At 40.6% G+C, this 20090-nt stretch overlaps 1 protein-coding gene across 4 annotated transcripts in view; it reads left to right on the top strand.

The window, feature by feature from the left end:
• The window catches only part of VCPKMT (valosin containing protein lysine methyltransferase), a 43483-nt gene that overhangs the window by 4498 nt on the left and 18895 nt on the right, over positions 1-20090 (top strand). Inside the window, exons 5-6 of one of the 4 annotated variants that reach the window (XM_081336092.1) lie at positions 14-118; positions 4630-5731. In XM_081336092.1, the coding sequence (XP_081192218.1) occupies positions 14-118; positions 4630-4641 (117 nt within the window). In that variant the 3' untranslated portion in view covers positions 4642-5731. Of the gene's footprint in view, positions 1-13; positions 119-754; positions 2665-4629; positions 5732-20090 lie in introns of those variants that run through there. The other 3 variants (XM_081336089.1, XM_081336091.1, XM_081336090.1) reach the window with 3 other exon arrangements.

Genomic DNA, 20090 nt, shown 5'->3' with positions numbered 1-20090 from the left:
TTTGAAATCACAGCTTCTTCAGAGGGACTTTGAGTTGCAAAAGGTTCCCTTGGATGAACATGATGAAGAATATCGGAGTGAAGACATTCATATCTTTATCATGCAAAAGAAAAAAATGGTGAGTGTTAGGCTTACTGGTTCTGGAAATGAGTTAAACATGTATTCTAGATAACCAACCCATTTTCTTTCCTTGCAAACTGATTGAATAAAAATGATTTGAGACTCTGTCTTAGTTTCAGAGTTGTCTACTTCAAATCAGATCCATCTTTATTCTAGTTATAGATAGCATAAATTTGAAATCTCTATCTCTTTTTTTTTAAACCTGACTCTTGAGTGGTTTAGAAAATTGTTATAAAGAAGAAAACACCACAAAACAAAAAAGAATAAAGATGCACCGATAAGATAAAATCGAAAGGGAAACAAAAAAGGAAGAAAAAGAAAAAAGGGGGCTTCAAACATGCTCGTCAAAGGCCAAGGTGAAAAGCTGAGTTTTTAGGGTTCTTCGAAACACAAGTAGAGAAGAAAGCCATTTGAATCTGTGGGGGAAACCTTATTCCAGAGGGCAGGCATTGTCTCATAGAAGGAACACTATGAATAAAATGTTGTCCCAGTGCAGATACAATGCTTGCTAATTGTAATTAGCATCAATGCAGATTAACACATGGCTGAGGGAAGAAATTGTGTAGCTTTTAATTATGGAAAGAAATTGTTTTTGGTTGTTAGATTCAGCCAAATGGTGTACTACATTTTTCAGAATATTTCATCATGAAAGCCGTGATGCTGTTCTCTGACCTCTAATTTACAGAAGAACTCTGAAGAAAATTGGAAATTAAAGAATTTTTAATATATTTTCTGCAGAACATCTCTGCAGCCAGACGGATATCAACATATTGTTTTATACTAAAGTGATTTCAGGAAAAAATTAATCCTCTTGAAAAAGAGCTACAAGCTGAACAAGAAAGAGAAGAAAAAGGAAAAAGAAAGAAAGAAAGAAAGAGAAAGAAAGAAAAGAAAGAAAGAAAGAAAAGAAAGAAAAGAAAAAGCTCAGAATGTCAGATGAATGGTTTTGTATGATTATGCATAATATGCAATCCCTGTTTTAATATTAATATTTTATTAGAAAATTTATATATTAAAACTCTTGCTTCTATAACATTTAACTGGGAAAAATGGTGCATCATAGGACAATAATTTTTGAACCAAGGTATCACAAATGGGCTTACCATCCTGCTGGGAAAGGAGGGGCAGGGAAAGGAGAAGAAAGGGAGGAAATTAGGAATAAGAAGAGAAGAAACTCTCACACACCTTTCCTGGCCCATGCAGCCCCCTGCACTTTCCCTAGCCCATGTAGCACCTCTTGACCCCGACACATGTTACCTGGCCTGTGCTACCCTATCTGTATGCCTTTCCTGACCCACACAGCACTTTTGCACATCTCCATTCACTCTTCCTGACCTGTGTCCCCCTGGTGTGCCTTCTCTGACCCATGCAGCATCTCTTGGGCATCCCCCCACACCCTTCCTGACCCACGCTACCTCCCTGCACCACTCCTGACCCGCATGGCATTTCTAATGCCCATTCCTGATCAGCGACACCCCCCCACACACGCATTCTTCTTGACCCATACCACCTCCCTGTGTCCCCTCCTCAACCTGCATGGCATTTCTTGTACCCATCCCGAGAGGCTTTCCTCTCCTTTCCATAGCACCTCTCATGCATTCCCCACTTACCTGCTTACTAGACTTGGACTTGTAACTTCCTGCTGGCTTCCCCATTGACTTTCTGTTTGCAAGCTTCCCACAAGTAAAGTAAATGGGGAAGCTGGCAGAAATTCTAGGGAGGAGGGAAGCAAGGAAGGAAATTATAGAGTCACATGGAAGGAGTAGGGAGCATTTCTGATGCTCCTTACCAGTTTCCTCATATGTAAACTCAATGGGGAAGCCGGTAGGAAGTTGGAAGTTGCTCCAGCTCCCACTGTGCTTTTGCCCACCTGTGGTCATTCTGTTTCTCTGTTTAGTAAAGAAATATCTCTGAAAGAATGATCCAGCAGGTTACAGGTTGTCTAGTTTTTATAAGGATGTCATTATTTATTAAACTGTCATTCCTATCTTAATACATCTTTGCATATTCACTGAACTTAACTGCATAATTTCAGACTTCTGCTTTTATTTCTTTTGTAATATATTCAAAAGAATATATTGAAAATATAGTCACACAGAAAGACAAAAGTTAAAAGGCAAAGTCTGCAGCATCATTGGGTAACAGAGAGTTGCTGTTTTTGTACAAAGGTGTATGTAGTAATACTAAGGCTGCTAGTGCAATCCCACATGATGATTTATTTATGTGTTTATCAAATTTATATGTGCTCACCTTGCGGTGCTGGTGTGGCCAATCACAATAACACTATATACTAGCAACATGTTTTATTCTGGAACTCAAGGCAGCGATGTACAAACAATCTGTGAGGTAGGTAGGGCTGAGAGAGTAACTAGCTCTAAGTTATCCAGAAAGCTTGTTTTTAGATTATGATTGAATAGCACTTAGGTCTCCCCACAGCTTCAACACCTCTTGCTGTTTCTTGAATATGGCTCTTTGAAGACATCACAAATTCAGCATAATGACCTGCTGGAAGAGCTAGACATGCCCAGGTAGGCCTCTCCAAGAAACCAGGATCCCAAGAAGCCATAGAGACTTTTATCCTGCAAGCAGTCACACTCAATGTGCAGTGTCAGTGGGGAATCAATGTCCTCGTGAGTGAAGTCAGTGGCTGTAGAGTGGTGAGATTTAGCTGGCTTACATGCTGAGCTCCCATAATAATGCCTGAAGAGAGCTAGCTAATGAGTTCTTACAAAACACAGATGTGCAACATCTGTTGCTTTGGGCAAGTCCACAGCCAGCAAACAGAGCATTTCAGAAGACTTGTAGAGAAAAGGTTAAACTGATAACAGTGTTTGAATTGCCACCCAAGGATTGTCTGCACACCACACTACTAATCCATGAGAAACAAGCCAAAAAGGTGGTAGTTGTGTAACATACACCAAAAGAAACTTCTTGCTTATTGCAATACTGTGGGATGTGTACATAATATGAATTATGCATCCATACTGTGAATGTTTTGGCTTTGGCTTAATCACTGTAGTTTGTAAAGGTGGTTTATATGTTTCACCATGTTGTGCAAACACTGGCTTTGTACCAGAATATAACTTGCTCATAGTCAGCAAATCTACCTGCAAAAAAGCTGATGATATTTTCCTCGTGAACCAGTCAACCTACCTGTTTCACCTAAGATTAGGAAGTCATAATTGATTTTCCCCCTACTGGAATGAGATTTAATCCTGTTGGATTTAACTCCAGTCTCAGTTCACACTGAGACCAGAAGAAGAAAAAGATAAAGCATAAAGTCAAGCTCAGCTCCAGAATGCATTAATGTAGCGTTCTTGGCAACAATATGGAAATGGTTTGCCACACAGAGTTCTTCAATTTCTTAACCAGTCCTATGGCACAGGTATTCCCTGAAGGTCTTCATGCAAGAATTATTGGATAATAATACAAGTAAAAATAACCTGACTTTTCCGCTCCAAAGCCAAGGTCAGCCAGGTACTGCCTGCCACTGCTGAGAACCTGCAACGCAGGGCGTGAAAATTATTTGTTGGATAGCAAACTTCTCCAATGCCAGGAGGGGGCAGTATAAGACAGAAGACTTATTGCACCCTTCTCTCAGACTAGCACATACATTTTCCAGAGAAATGTGTATATCCAGTGCTTTACAAACATTTACAGTTCACATCACATCTACCACAATGGATTATATCTTCAATAGCATTCTAGCAATTGTGTTTGATATAGTTGCTGACGATGTTCACAGTCACAAGGCGGTGGGCAAAGAAGGAATAAGTATTCAAACTAAGCTTGTGGTGTAAGCATCTTTTTCAGAGCCATTGTTGGAGCTGTTTCTGTGTTTTAGATTTTTTTTAGATAGTGTTCTGTACATAAAACCTGAATCCACATATTGCATCAAGCTATGGTTTGTTAAACTAGAGTGTCCTAGTTGGCACATGAAACTTCAGAAAAGACAATAGTTGTCATGTTCAAAAAATGCAGTTTGGTTGAGTGGTTCTGGCACCAGTCTAGAAACTGGGAGACGGATTCTAATCCTGCTTTAGGTCCAAAGCCAGCTGGATGATCTTGGACCATCGCTCTCTCTCAGCCCTAGGAAGGAGAAGGCAAGAACAAACTGCTAGTCTTATCAAGAAAACTGCATAGACTAGCCTAGGCAGTCATCTGGAGTCAACACTTGAGGGGAAAAAAACCATGAATCATAGTTTATGAAACATGTTAGTTGTCAAGTTCAAGACAGCCACAAAATGAAAAAAAACATTGCGCAAACTTGTTACAGTTCTGCAGAAGTGATTATGACAGCATGGGACGGACTGGTGAAGACAGCTATTAAAATGCATAAAATAATATGACTAGAATCAAACTAAACTATAATGTAGATTAGATATAGATCTGATCAGATAAAGGAGTGAAACATGAATTACATTTCATTTAGTTTTTGCCTTTCTCACCATTTTATTATGTGTCATCTTACTATTGCTTTCTATTTTGCATTTTGATGTTGTCTCACAGCCAATCAAATGATAATCCCCCAAAATGATAATCCCCTAGCGAGGCACTACCATGATGTGGCTGTGGGGCTTGTGTGCTCCAAGGAAGCTGAGAAATACACACCAGAGGCTCAATCATACTGGACAGGTCTCATCAGAGACGTCAGATGAGGAGTGTCTCTCCCCTTAAATAATATGGAGAGACACAACTTACAAAAATCTATACTGGATCAGTCATCACCCTGTCAACAAGGACTGTACTAAGAGCTGGAATGCCTGGAAATTGCTGACAAGGCACAGGCCCATTGGCTGAGTAACCAGAGCCAGCAGCTGCAGATCTACTGGAAGATCTACCTATCCCAAGTATACAAAGACTGAAAAGAAAGAAATAATCATTTGATATTCCAAATCAAGTCCAAGTGAGAAGAGGATACCTGCAAAGAATACACCAGGTCTGGAAAGAGCAATGTCCATAATCAGAAAGAACAGAAAAAGTCTAGCAGATCAACCTAGATTTATAATACGAAATAAATTCACAGTATTTACAGAAGCAGAATTGAAAGATTTGCAAAGGACTACCCAGGTCAAAGAAATCAAAGCCTTGCCAGAAGGACTCGTAATATTTCCACTTAGCACTATGTCTTTTTCAACTTTTTCTCGAGTAATTAATCCGAAGGATGCCATTTTGGGGAACTCTGATCTAAAATGCATTGACTCTCACCTGGTGACCTTCCACTGTTAGGGAGCTGATCCAGAGAAACCTGTTCCCAGGAATTCAGGACTGAGGCCATAACAGACAAGAGAGCTTTTCCAAGCTTGACTGCTGTCCTGTTGGACACAAGGATTTTAAACCAGTTCGAGTATATTCTGGCAGCTCTATGTGCCTTGAAAAATCAAAGGACATATGTGATAGGTTGACAATCCTGTTGGTAGATTTATAGCTCCCATCACCGCTTCTTGTGCTATCCATAATTAGATTATTGTAGCACCTTAAATAATTACTATCTTGTGAACTGGACAGTCTATGTGACCTTTTACTATAAAATGTTTTAAGTTTCAAGGAGCTACAAGAATTATTATTGTTTTTCTTGCACAGAATTAACCATCTGGAAATAAGTTAAGCTTGCTGGGTTAAGGATGTGACTTTTCAAATGTCTGCCACACTTGGGTGCCAAAAACTTCTTCCATTCTTATATTCTTGGTGAAGCACAAGAGAAATTTGGTTCAATAATCTTAACAGAAGGCAATTTTCCCATACTGTGAGTAAATCATACAAGTAGTCCTTGACTTATAATCACAACTGACCCCAAAATTTCCATGGCTATGCGAGGCAGTTGTTAAGTGAGTCTTGGCCCATTTTATGCTCTTTTCTAACAGTTGTTATGTGAATCATGTGGGTTATTAAGCAAATCTGGCTTCCCCCATTGACCTTGCTTCTCATAGGTCAGCTGAGAAGGTTACAAATGATTTCCCCATGATTCAGAACACATACCATTTGCCAAGCGCCCGAATTTTGATCACATGTTACGGTCACGTGATCTGCAATGATCGTGTGAAAAACAGAGATAAGTCACTTCAGTGCTGTTGTAACTTTGAATGCTCACTAACAAATGGTCGTAAGTCGAGGACTACTTGTAGTTCAGTGGTTTTCAAGTAATGCATGCAGGATTTCTGAAGTTATTCGGGAAATTTATCAGATTCTGTGTCCCGCAGCAGCAAATTACAATAATCTCTTCAGAGGTAGAATGGCTTCTCCTTACTCTCCAAATCCTGATCCTTCTCCTTGTAGCATGTAGCAACAGAAGCCATCTCTTTGGGAGCAAAGCAGGCTGGTCAAGCTCTGGAACACAATAAGGCTCCGGCAGGGTGCAATTTTCAGCAGGCTGTTTGCTGGGCAAGAGCCTGCCAAACTGGCAAAAGGTTTGCAATCTGCTGCCATAGATGAATACTGGAAGGGCTCTTTACTAGCTTTTGGCCATCAACGGTTGGTAGCAAAGAAAACATCAAGGGTTTACTGAATGGAAAATGTTGGACACTACAGATCTGGATACACAGAAATGGCACATCAGTCTTTCCATGCTGTGTCCTCCCAAACTTGCTGGTCTCTATTTAATCGGGAAAACTGAGCAACATGTTACATTAAGTGCTACCAGTTAAGTCCACCTCTGAAATTATGCATGAGCTCTTTGTTTACTCCAGCTTTGTTCTCAACATAGATTCCAGTGATGGAAACATGCGTCATGCTAAGCCGTAATATGAAATGCTGGATTTTGGCTCAACAGGATATATGTAAGCAGTTATTCTGGTTTCTAAACCATGGTGTATGACTTAAGTGTTTTCTGTGAACAAACTACCAAGCTTATTTTCCAAGCCATTATGAAACCCAGTTTTATAATGCAACCTTTGGGTATGTTGGTGTTGTAAAGTAAAAGAAGCATGTGGTGGCAAGAAATAGTCCATTTGCCACATTTTCAAGCCTCTTATTTTTCCTTACAAGTGCTTGCCTCTTAAACCCCTTTTCCTTTCCCTTGCTCCTTGGATCATGCTACCCCAGGCAAAGTTACATGTTGTGGTTCAAAAAGAAAGACTAATCAAATTTGCTCACCAGCCGGCTCTCTTAGAGAGGAAGACTGGAATTCTTTTAATTAGGTAGGGTCAGTGTGACATAGTGATTAAGGTGCTAGACCGGTGTTTTTCAAACTTGGTAACCTTCAGATGACTTCATTTCAACTTCTAGAATCCTCAGCATAGCGGCTGAGGAATTTTGAGAGTTGGTCCAGAGACCTTAAAGTTGCCAAGGATGAGAAACACTTGTGCTAGAGTGAGATCAGGGAAACTAAGATTTGAATCCTCCCTTAATCAGGGAGCATAACTTTGGATATATTGCTATTTTCAGTCCCAATCTGCCTCAAAGGATAATTTTGGGGATAAAATGAGAGACTCTCAGATATGCCACTAAGTTCCTGGAAGAAAGCCAGGTTAATAATAGTAACACTAGCCACATCTGGATAACGAAACAGTAAATGGCTGAACTTCTTCCATTATTTGTACACAAGCTCTTTTTGGCAACTTGAAATGCTTTGCAACAACAAAGTCATTTAGATTCAGTGGTTAAAAAAAAGGAAGGCAACTTTGCTATTAAAAGTGATTCTAAGGTACACCTTGAATGAAAGAAGCTTCCTTTTCTCCAACCCACCCTCAATTTCCTTCCTGATCCCATGAGATAGTAATGTCTGTCTGAATTTGTATGCTAAGAGAATGGTGTAACCATCCTTTCCATTGTTCTAGGTTTGTTAACAAGGCATATACAAGATGGAGTAATGGCAAGGTCTAATCACAGTAAAGTGAGAGGAGATACGTTTTGACAGATCATTAGATCAATGTTAAAATTCACACAGATTTTTTGCAAAGATTTTGCATGGATACAGTTGAATTATTTATCAATTATTACACGGTATCAGCTGACGGGTTTAGTATTATTCCAAAACAAGGCTAAAATCTTCAAAACTGTTGGCAGGGGCAAGGAGAGCTGCAACACAAAGCAGCATAAAACTGTCTTCTATATGTTACTTGGTAGCTAGCTATCATCACAGCTGGCCAGCTGCAGTTCTCAGGCTGAGCCTGATATCCAAGTGAGAAATTGGCATAAGGATCTGGCAGGTATAAAGAGGCAGCCTGACTTGAAAGAAATGGACTGTCTGGTTTGGTACAACAACCAAACAGCAAAGGTACAGACTCCAATGGATAGTTAAAACTGCAGAACCAATTTCAACCAGCCTGCCTTCCATAGAAGACCTGTATATTCAGCCATCACTCTGCTGAAAACTTAATTCTTGCAATATAGTCTTACAACTAAGTACATTTACCCATATTGTTTGGCTGTATTATTATCCTTTTTTACCTTCTTTATTACCCCCTCTTACTGATATTATTATTATCATTTATTTATTTTTATTTTATTTTAATTCCATTTATATCCCGCCCTTCTCCGAAGACTCAGGGCGGCTTACAAGCTTATTCTACTCTGTTGTTTGCATGTACACTGAGAATTTCTGCACCAGAGACAAATTCACTTGGCCAAAGAAAGCTATCCTATCCTATCCTATTCTGTTCTTGCTACTCAGAACAGAACAGCTCTGGAAGGCTTGGAGCAGAAAGATGACCTGTACCAGCCTAAAATGGGTTCAGGTAATAGACTAATCTCACTCATGAAAGTCTCCTGACTGTGGCATCAACAGAAAGTTCGTGAAGCATGTCACACTGTATCCACACTAAAACCTGTGTTGGAATCAGCAGCATCTAGAGCTAACTTCAGTAATACCAAAATGATGTATGCACAGTGACATCACACAAATATACATACATCTTAACATAATTTTCAACATTTGTTCCTCTTGCCCCAGTCCTTTGCATGACCATGATTGGAATAAGGAGGAAAAACATTCCTTCAGACTCACTCAAAAAGTCAATCATGCTCGGAGTGATCAACAGAAAAAGGAGGGATCACCCTAGTACCCGTTGACTGAACACTATAAAGGATGACACTAGGATGACCATGGCAGATCTGAAGGAGGCGATGTGAGACGGGCATGGAGAGTGCTGGTCCATAGAGTGGCTGAGGGACAGACACGACTGAATGGCTAGCAACGATGATAATTCCTTCAGTATTGGTACATCTAAGGACCACCTAGGATGGGATTAGATGAAGGGAACAATATGACAAGGTAGAAATTTGGGCAGATTTGTGCTGCAGTGAAGATGCAAATGAGAAAGAGCTTCTACCCACGTTTATCTAGTTAGATTAGCAAAACAGCCCAAGAGACAACATTCCTATGGACATGAACATTATTGTGGTAGAATGCTAATGCTGGGATACATCTAGTGTGAATTCAGGACTGTACAGCTGTGAAGTTCATTACAAGGCAAATTTGTAACCCAAAGATTTGAATATTTCCATTTATCTTTTCACACAACTGAACTTCCTAAGGTTAAATAAGTGGAATTCTACCAAAAACGCTATTTCAAACAAGGATCTCCACCCTCTGTGCCCCTATATTTTGGCATTAAAGGTGACCTGGAAAATCAGGCCTGCTTGTTAACTGTGTATGACCTCTGCACCTGTCACCATGAGCTTGATGTGGAAGGACTTCTGAAAATCCCATAAATTCACTAGACAAGTAGTATTGACAAACTATACATCCACCTTGTATACAGTTTCCTGGCATGTTATTGAAGAGGCTTATTATTAACTTCATCTTGGATGTTTTGTCCAATCTAGTCAACAATTCTCAAGTGATCTTTCTCCAAATTTTACCCAGGGATAATTAGCAAGGGTCAACTAAATACTCTACCACTTACATTGGAGGGATCATGCACAATCTAACTGGCTATGAAACTGCTAACACAATATCTTGGCCAAAGCATGTGTACTTTATTGAACAGAAGGATAGGGAGGGGAGGAAGAGGAGGAGGAGAAGTGGGTTAGAATTGGGACCAGACGACTCTTGATTGTTATAGTCTACATTCTCCCAAATGCAGCTTTCTTTTTCAGTATGAGCTATCCGTGATGGTAATACTACCAACAGCAGGTATTCCCTGTCTGAGGCATCTGGCTGGCGTCTGGCTGACAGGATGCTGAGATAGCTGGATCGTTGGCCTGGACCTGCCAAGGCTGAGTCCCGTGCTCTTTTACTATGGCATTTGCATTTTGTTGCCTTTTTTAATGGTACAGTATTCTATTCTGTCTGAGCCGGAATTTGCTGTCAATGCAATATTGTTTCAGTTCCCTGTCAAAGACGGCTGCGTTAGGTCGCCTGAGTATTGATAAAGACAAACAAGGGCACGTGGGTGGGGCAGATGAAAAAGCTTGCTGATTCAACAGGCTGTAACCTCTCTGAATTTTTTTTAAAAATCCCATTTATATCCCGCCCTTCTCCAAAGACTCAGGGCGGCTTACAATCTAAGAAGCACAAATCAATGTGCTTAGCAATAGCCTTCATTCTATGTATATGCCTGCTTATTAGGGCTTTCACACACACCCCAAGCGGCATTATTGCAAAGTCAGCTTAATTGCCCCCAACAATCTGGGTCCTCATTTTACCTACCTTGGAAGGATGGAAGGCTGAGTCAACCTTGAGCCCGGTGGGACTCGAACCTGCACTAATTGCAGGCAGCTGGTGTTACTTAAGGAGGCATTAGCCCACTGCTCCACCAAGGCTCTTAAAATTTGCCCAGAGATGAAAAGGAGCCCCTGAATTAAGTGGGATATGGCCTTCTAAGAAAAGTTTAGGGAACACAGCAGGAAGTTTGGTAATAGCCAGATGTGGAAAAGCTACTAGTAAAATATTAACTGCATGCAACAGTTTCACTCATCTTGTACCATTGCACCATAAAATTAAAAGTGTAACAGCAACTTTCTAAGTTAGGTTTGCAATTCCATTCCTCTTTAAAATCCAACTGCTAAAAAACTGATCAGATATTAGCTTCTTTTGCTCTGCTTGATGTAATAGTAACAGCTAATAGTAGGGGTATATAAACACCCATTAAAATAATAGAACTGGCATCCTCTGGGGAATTGGTAGTGCTGCTCCCACAGTCTGGAATTTTCCTTTCTTAAGCAAGAATAGAGCCCCCCCCCCCATCTGTGCCTTCAAAGAGGCCCCACCAGCCAGGTTAGTCCGGCTGGCAGTGACCAGGAGAAGAGCTTTTCCTGCCATTGTGCCTGCCCTTTGAGACATTCTTCCCCCAAGACTGAGGTTGGCTGCCACCCTTCTTACCTTCCATAAGAACTTAAGACTTGCCTCTGCCAGTTGCCTTTGGGTCCAACGGAGAGATTTTATATTGGCATTGCTGATAGATTAACAACAGATCCCCCCCCTTCTCTTCATATTCCCTCCCCTCATCTTTTCAGCTAGGTTGATTTTATAGTATTGTACTTACATATTATAAATTATAGTTTTCTCTTTTAATATTCTATGTCACCCAGAATTGCCCTGTGGCAAGATGGACAGCTAATAAATCTTACAAATAACAAATGGATAAGAAGGCTGCAGGATTGATAGAAAGGTGTAGTAGTGCAATGGCAAAATAAATGAACCATGTTTATATGTGAAAACATCCAGGTTCAATCCCTGGCATTTCTTAGGTAAAACCTTGGAGAGTCATTGGAAATCAGGATAAGTGGTATGAACTGTATGGGAAAAGGTTTTCCTTAAATCTAGTTCTCCTTTGCCATTATTAGTTCGTGTTTTTAATATGTCCTTAACTTATTTACAACAATTATAAGCCTTTGCAAAGCCTTTCGTTGTTTCTGCAGAGAAATGTCTTTGTAATAGTAGAGAATTTAAGCCTTAACTTGAATCATTTTGGGTGTGTACCTTCTGGCAACTATCTGGACAGGCCCACATAGTTTTTGCGACTATAATTTCAGAAGAGGTTTCCATTACTGCCTTCTTAGGAATAAGGCCGGATGACTGGCCAAAGGTTTCATATCTAAGGCAGGAGTAAAACTCACAGTTTCTCAGTTGTTACTAGTGCCTTTTATCACAATATTAATTTCACTTGAATCAAGAAATAATATAAGAGTATCTTTTGAGTATCTAATGGCAGAAAGTGAAGAAGAACTAAAGAGCCTCTTGTTGCGGGTGAAGAAGGAGAGTGCAAAAGTTGGGTTGAAACTAAACATTAACAAAACGAAGATCATGGCATCCGGCCCTCTCAATTCCTGGCAAATAGATGGGGAAGAAATGGAGGTAGTGACAGATTTTATTTTCCTGGGCTCCAAGATCACTGCAGATGGAGACTGTAGCCAAGAAATTAAAAGACGCTTGCTCCTCGGGAGGAAAGCCATGACAAATCTAGACAGCACACTAAAAAGCAGAGACATCACCCTGTCAACAAAAGTGCGTATAGTCAAGGCTATGGTCTTCCCAGTTGCAATGTATGGCAGTGAAAGTTGGACCATAAGAAAGGCCGAGCGCCAAAGAATTGAGGCCTTTGAGCTATGGTGCTGGAGAAGACTCCTGCGAGTCCCTTGGACTGCAAGGCGATCAAACCGGTCAGTCCTAGAGGAGATCAATCCTGACTGCTCTTTAGAAGGCCAGATCCTGAAGCTAAAACTCAAATACTTTGGCCACCTAATGAGAAGGAAGGACTCACTGGAGAAGAGCCTAATGCTGGGAAAGATTGAGGGCAAGAGAAGAAGGGGACGACAGAGAATGAGGTGGCTGGATGGAGTCACTGAAGCAGTAGGCGTGAGCTTAAATGGACTCCAGAAGATGGTAGAAGACAGGAAGGCCTGGAGGAACATTGTCCATAGGGTCGCGATGGGTCGGACACGACTTCGCAGCTAACAACAACATCTTTTGAGTCTTTATTCTTGTGTGAAAGGTGACAAATTGGAGATCCAGCAAATTAGGAAAGGAAATCTCTTTGCAAGATAGATATACTTTTGACAACAAATGTTCTGGAGGGAATAATTTCTTCAGGAAAGGGGTTGGTCTGACAGACTTCCATTTCCTAAATTGACCTCATCTGCCCTCAAAGTCAATGAACTGAATAACCTTAAATTCTGAAGAAGCCACATGACATTCTGCATCTCCTATTCAATTTTAACTCTGAGACCCTGAATTCTGGGGTAATACCGGTAGTAGAGAGAGTAATGAATAAGTGGCTCATCTTTACCAGAATCAGAATTCATGCAATGATTGCTGAGCTGTTTCTGCTGCTGGCAGCAGTTTAACATTTTGTTCTGCTTTGTAAGTTTAAATTGGTTGGTTGATGGATGCCTTAATGTACTGTTAACCTGCCCAGGGCCTTCAGGATTGAACAGGCCACAAATTTAAAGATTAATTATAGACATTAGAAGACCAACATATTTGTTGGAAAGCCAGCCTTTATCAGCCACTGCAGAATGCTTTCACTGAGGATAGCAGCTGTAATCTTCCTGGCAAATTTGTTTTCCTGCCACGATGGGTGAGGAAATTAGTAGTACTTTTGAAACCGCAGTGATTATAGTGGATTTATAAAAGGGTTTAATAAAACCATGTTGCAACATGAAAAATATCTGCACTATGCTACAGCCAGCTAATGAGGAAAAACCCAATTGTTTTCTTGCAACATTTACATCTTCAGCCTGAAAATTCAGAGAATTTGATAACAGCAGAAATGGTGCACTGCATCAGACCAAAGGCCTCTCTAGTGCACCACTCTGCATCCGCAATGGTAAACCAGAGGATTCTGGGAACCCTACACCACTATTAACAAAAACAGGACTGCATCATGCATGGATCCTAATACTGGAAAATTATGCTGGGTAATTTCCAGTTTAGTTTGCATCAATACAATGCCTATCTCCAAATCAGAGTAATCATACACACATCCGTTCTGGTTAGCTAGCAAAATTATAGATTGATATTTGTTTATTTATTAATCACCAGCAAACATCAAAACCAGTTAACTATCAAAACAGTAACAATTCTGAAGATGAGGATTATATCTCCAACACTAAGTAACTGAACCTGAAGGTAGTTTATAGTCATCAAGGTGGGTGGACTTATCTTTCACAAAGTGGCTCAACCTGCTTTTAAAGTCATCCAGCTGGTGCCCATATCTATACATCTGAGTAGATTACCATCTGGACAAAACACAACAAGGCACACTTCCTGATAATAATGCTAGTAGAATACTGTACGAATCCATCCAAGCATTGTTTGCAATTTTGATAGTATTTTCAAGGCTGATGAGTGTGCAAAGTGTATATATATATATGTGTGTGTTTATGTATGTATGTATGTATGTATATATATACACACACACACATACACACAGACAATACATATACTGGATTTCTTTCTCAACTTCCTTTTTCTCAAAACTAAGCAATCTTTCTCAAAGTCCTCCTTTAGCAGCTCACTCATTTCTTCTCTGTCCCTGAGATCAGCTCTACATTACCTCCCATTATGCAATTCATGCTTTCTGCCACACATTTCAGTTCTTTTGATTATGTACCATCAAACCAGTGTTGACTCTTAGCAACCACCTAGGTAGGCCTTGCAGTTTTATAATTAAATGCATACTTTCACTTCCCTACATATATTCATCACATTTTAACTGTAATTAAGCAGTTAGAAAATATTATATTAACAAATGTAATGCTTTCTATGGTGGCCAAGGATAATAGGAGAAAACGTTTGTTGTAGGGATTAGGGTTCTGGCCTATAGACTAGGAAACTATGACTTCTAGACTTGCCTTAGCCATGAAAGCTGAGTGAATTTGGGCCAGTCACTCTCAATCCAACCCAGTTCACAGTTCATTGTGGAGAAAACAGGAGGTAGGAATATTAGATATGTTCATGCCTTAAGTGTGTGTGTCTGCATGTGTGTGTAGAAATGTAAATGTATTTTTTCTCCTCTTTCATTTAATCATGTCTGATTCTGACAGACTGCCTTTTCCCCCAGAAGTGGTTTGCCATTGCCTCCTTCCTAGGGCTGAGAGAGAGGAACTGGCCCAAGGTCTGGTGACTGTCAAAGCCACTATCATGAATGAAACCCAGGGCATCCAGGAGAATATCAGTAGGATGGTACCCAAGCTGCTGAGAGAATGAGACATGGGAAAAAGATCAAGCAGAGTAAGTGCCTTTACAAGACCCTGCGAGGGATGGATCATTGACAGATAGCTGAGATAGTAGACATTGGGAAACTAGGCATCACCATGAGATAGATTCATAACTGGCTGACCAACTGCACTTAGTATGTAGTTCTCAATGAAACTGCATCTACATGGAGGGAAGTATGCCATGGGGTACCCCAAGGCTCTGTACTCAACATCTTTATCAATTATTTGGATGAGGGGATAAATGGGGAATTCATTACATTTGCAGACGACACCAAGTTGCCAGGAATAGCCAACACTCCAGAAGATAGGCTTAAGATACAGAAGGATCATGACAGACTTGAACATTGGGCGCTATCTAACAAAATGAAATTCAATGGTGAAAAAAGTAAGGTTCTACATTTAGACAAGAAAAACCAAATGCACAGGTACAGTATAAGTGATACCTTGCTCAATAGTAGTAACTGTGAGAGGGATCTTGGAGTCGTAGTGGACAATCACTTAAATATGAGCCAGCAGTGTGCTGCAGGTGCCAAAAAAGCCAACAAAGTTCTAGTCTGCATTAACAGAGGGATAGAATCAAGATCACATGAAGTGTTAATACCACTTTACAATGCCTTGGTAAGGCCACACTTGGAATACTGCATCCAGTTTTGGTCACCACGATGTAAAAAAGATGTTGAGACTCTAGAACAGGGGTCTTCAAACTTGGCCCTTTTATGACTTGTGGACTTCAACTCCCAGAATTCCTCAGCCAACATGCCTGGCTGAGGAATTCTGGGAGTTGAAGTCGACAAGTCATAAAAGGGCCAAGTTTGAAGACCTCTGCTCTAGAAGGAGTGCTGAGAAGAGCAACAAAGATGATCAGGGGACTGGAGGCTAAAACATGTAAAGAACAGTTGCTGGAATTGGGTATGTCTAATTTAATAAAAAGAAGGACTAGGGCAGGCATGTCAAACTTGCAATGTCATGTGACGTCGTGCGACGTATCGGAACTTTTTCCCATTGCCAAAAATGGGATGGGCGTGGTTTCTCCGTGATGCTCCGGCCCGCGGGCCAGCAGTTTGACACCCCTGGACTAGGGGTTACATGATAGCAGAGTCAAGCTATTCTCCAAAGCGCCTGAGGGCAGGACAACAAGCAATGGATGGAAACTAATCAAGGAGAGAAGCAACCTAGAACTAAGGAGAAATGTCCTGACATTTAGAACAATTAATCAGTGGAACAACCTGCCTCCAGAAGTTCTGAATGCTCCAACACTGGAAGTTTTTAAGAAGAGATTGGACAACCATTTGTCTGAAATGGTATAGGGTTTCTTGCCTCAGCAGGGTTTGGACTGGAAGACCTCCAAGGTCTCTTCTAACTCTGCTGTTCTGCTCTGCTCTGTTCTGCTGTGCTCTGCTCTGCCTAAAAAGGGCTGGATTAAAAGATAGGACTTAGGCATTGATCTTAGCAGCACAAGAAAAGGCACCAAGAAACAGATCCATAGAAGCATGCGGGAATCTAGCATGCAAGATGCAGATGCAGACAATACAGAAAGGCCTTAGAGACAGTCCAACACATAGTGGCGGGATGTAAGATGCAGGCAGGAACAGCTTACACTGAATGGTACAATCAAGTTGCTACTATTGTGTACAGGAACATCTGTAGAATGTATGAAACAGACATTCCCAACTCCAGATTGGAAAGTCCAGAGGTTTGGAGAATAAGAGGTGTAAGATCCTGTGGGACTTCCAGATCCCGACACATAGGCAGGATAGGGAGAAACTGAAGAAATAACACAGCCTGAACAAAGAACTAGACAGGATGTAGAAAGTAAAGGCCAAAGTGGTCCCAATGGTGTTAGGACAGTGGTGGCAAACCTATGGCATGGGTGCCAGAGGTGGCACTGAGAGCCCTCCCTGTGGGCACCCACGCCATGCCTCGGAGGTGGCAACTGTCCCTCTTCAACCAGCTGCCCCCCACAGGTGTCCCTCCCCTTGAGTGACATTGAGGTGACCACACCCACCTTGGCCACACCCACCCAATCTTCCATGACCACCACAGCCACACCCACTCAGTAGGCCATGCCCACCTGGCACCCACCGATAAGTGGGTTTTGGGTTGCAGTTTGGGCACTCGGTCTCTAAAAGGTTCGCCATCACTGTGTTAGGATCACTTGGGGATGTGTAAGAGTGACTCCAACGGATTCCAGGAATGATATCTGAGCAAGAACAGCTAAGATGCTGCTCTTAAACTCTCAAGATCTCAGATTGATAGAGGACCAAAAATTGAGAAAGATACATACCAGGATAAAAATATCATTCCAAGATGGATTGCCTCTGTACTTGGAAAATCCCTATAGCTTCATGCTGGACCTTCTTCTGAAACTTACCTGATCTCTTTACAGCTAAGAGAGGTGCCACAACCATATCTTGTAATAATGAATGCTGTGTTAATTATTTGTTGGGCAAAGCCCTGCTTCCCTTTATCTATAGAAAAAAAAAAAATTGTCTATCTAGGTTTTCCTAACTTGATACCCTCCAGATCGTCTATATAGATGGCCGAAATCCAGTGACAATACGAATCTGAAGCCCAGCTCAATAGAAGGTATTACGTATTACTTACGGAAAAAGCCTATTTATACTCAAAGTGCCCATTTGTCTGCCCACATTTTTCAGTTAAGAAAAAAACAAATGAAAATGCACAAGAGCAACTTAAAACAGAGATATACAGCCAAGGATGCATGTAGGGCTTCAGTGCTTTTCTGTGTTGGATCTAAAGTCTCCTGTGACTGCAACAGCCAAAAATTAGTGTCTAGGCTTCTACCATGTACAGATGAGAAACACATACAAACAAACTATAATGGAGTTTTAGAAATGGCTAAAGCGAGCTGAAGAAAAAAAGTTTTCCATAAATACAAACAATCCCTGCATTGCCCAAGTGTTTGACACAGTTGCATAATTGTTCCACCCACAGTGACCTTCACTACCTACTAATGTTGAGAGTGATCATTAACTACCGAAAAGTTGTTCACCTTGGTTTAAAAGCTACTTACTTAAAATACTTCCTCTGCCCATTTGGTGGTTTTACCCAAACATTCATAAACACACACATTTTAAGCTATGGTATTTACTTATTACTTAATGCTGTATTTTTAAAACAAGGCTCCCACCCTCATGAATCCAAAGGTAAGCTTTAAAGTGTGCAGCCAGTGCCTGAAAGCTCACTGGGAAATTCAGTGGCTCACATTGCTAATTGTCTAACTGCAGAGGAAAATACATAAATTAGACTTTAAAAGTCATTCCAAAATAGTTCTATGGCAAGAAGGTATGTTATCTCCTGATCGGTGTTGATCCGTTTTAGATCCTTTGCCTTTATTTCTTTGCTGCCTGCTCTGCTAAAGCACTTTGCCTTTCTGATATGGGCTGCAGATGGACATTAAGCCAACCTGAGCATGACATCTCACACAGCAATTGCCAGGCACTTTGCAAATTGTCTGTTCACTGAAGCTGCTAAATGAACAAACATCTTGAAAATGCCAGCCAATTGGCATTCGCTTTGCTGTTTCAGAGACAGGCTGCATCTCTCCCCCCCCCCCATTTCAGATCTTAATAATTCAGGCTCAAATGTTTTCAAAAACAAGAGAAACTCAATAAACCCTGAACTGACAGGTTTGTCTATTCAGAATCCCTACATATGTTCAGTTATGTAAAAGGCTTTAAGTTTAAGATAATGAAGTTGGCAAATGAAAAATATCTCTCATATGTGCTTTAAAATAATTACAGATAAACTTTAGCAAACTTCTGTGAAACTTCACACTTGTTTAGGAATTAAGCTATTTATCTTCTAAACAATGCTTCCCCTTGTAGTGGCCCTCTCATTAACACAGCTGATAACGTTCAAGAAATGCTTTAAAAAGTAATACTGGAACAGAGATGAAAAAGTGCTGACGGGATACACTTTTGCCTTTAGAATATATGGCATATTATATCTCAAATTTCTCCTTAAACCTGGGCATTTTATCAGGTCAGATTTCACAAATGAGCTTAGAAGATCTAAAAAAAAAATTGAATATATCCCATGATAATTCCAGGCCTAGTAGCAAAGACTCAGTGAGCTTGAAGAAAATTCTTTGATTTGCTAGTGTCTGCATCTCCTCTTTCATTCATGTATATGTCTTTAAGTTACTTGTAGAATCTTGGCTCAGCACTTCCATCTCCCCACAGAAATTCCTTGAAGCCTTCTGCCAAAAAAGCATAATATACACAAAAGCATAATATTTGGCCATGGAAAGAGTTCTGATGATGGCATAGTTTGAAGGTAACTTTCTGGGCCAGACCAAGCAGCAGATTTAGAGAGGGGGAATTGTTCAAACAGATCAAAATGAAATGAGTTGTAAAGTGTTGATGTCCTGACATGGATTGTATAAATTCAGATTAAAGGTGGGATTTCCACTTTTGAACATTCTCTGAAATTAAACAAAATCAAAACAAGCAACTCCCTACAAATATATCTTTTAAAACACATACACCTAGCAGTTATAACTTTTTCATATCTTTATTAGTATTCTAGTGGGTTTTTAAATATTTAAATATTGCCTTTGCTTCCACAATGAAGAGGTAATGGCCCTCCGTTACTTCATGCCTCAGAATAGCTCAGCCTAGATCCGTGGTGGCAAACCTATGGCACGTGTGCCACAGGTGGCACGCAGAGCCCTCTCTGTGGGCACGTGCGCCATCGCCCAAATCCTAGGCCTTCAGCTAGGTTTTATAAAACCTTTTCACTTTAGGCCTCCACCGCCGTGTGCAAAAAAGAAAAAAGGTTCAATCAATCAATTTCAACTTCTCATGGGGAAAAAAAAATCTCGCAAAGTTAGAATTGATTGATTG

This window comes from Vipera berus (assembly GCF_964194415.1).
Source record: "Vipera berus genome assembly, chromosome: 1".
Taxonomy (NCBI): domain Eukaryota; kingdom Metazoa; phylum Chordata; class Lepidosauria; order Squamata; family Viperidae; genus Vipera; species Vipera berus.
Note: the sequence above shows the minus strand (reverse complement) of the source record. Positions and strands in the feature narration are given on the sequence as shown.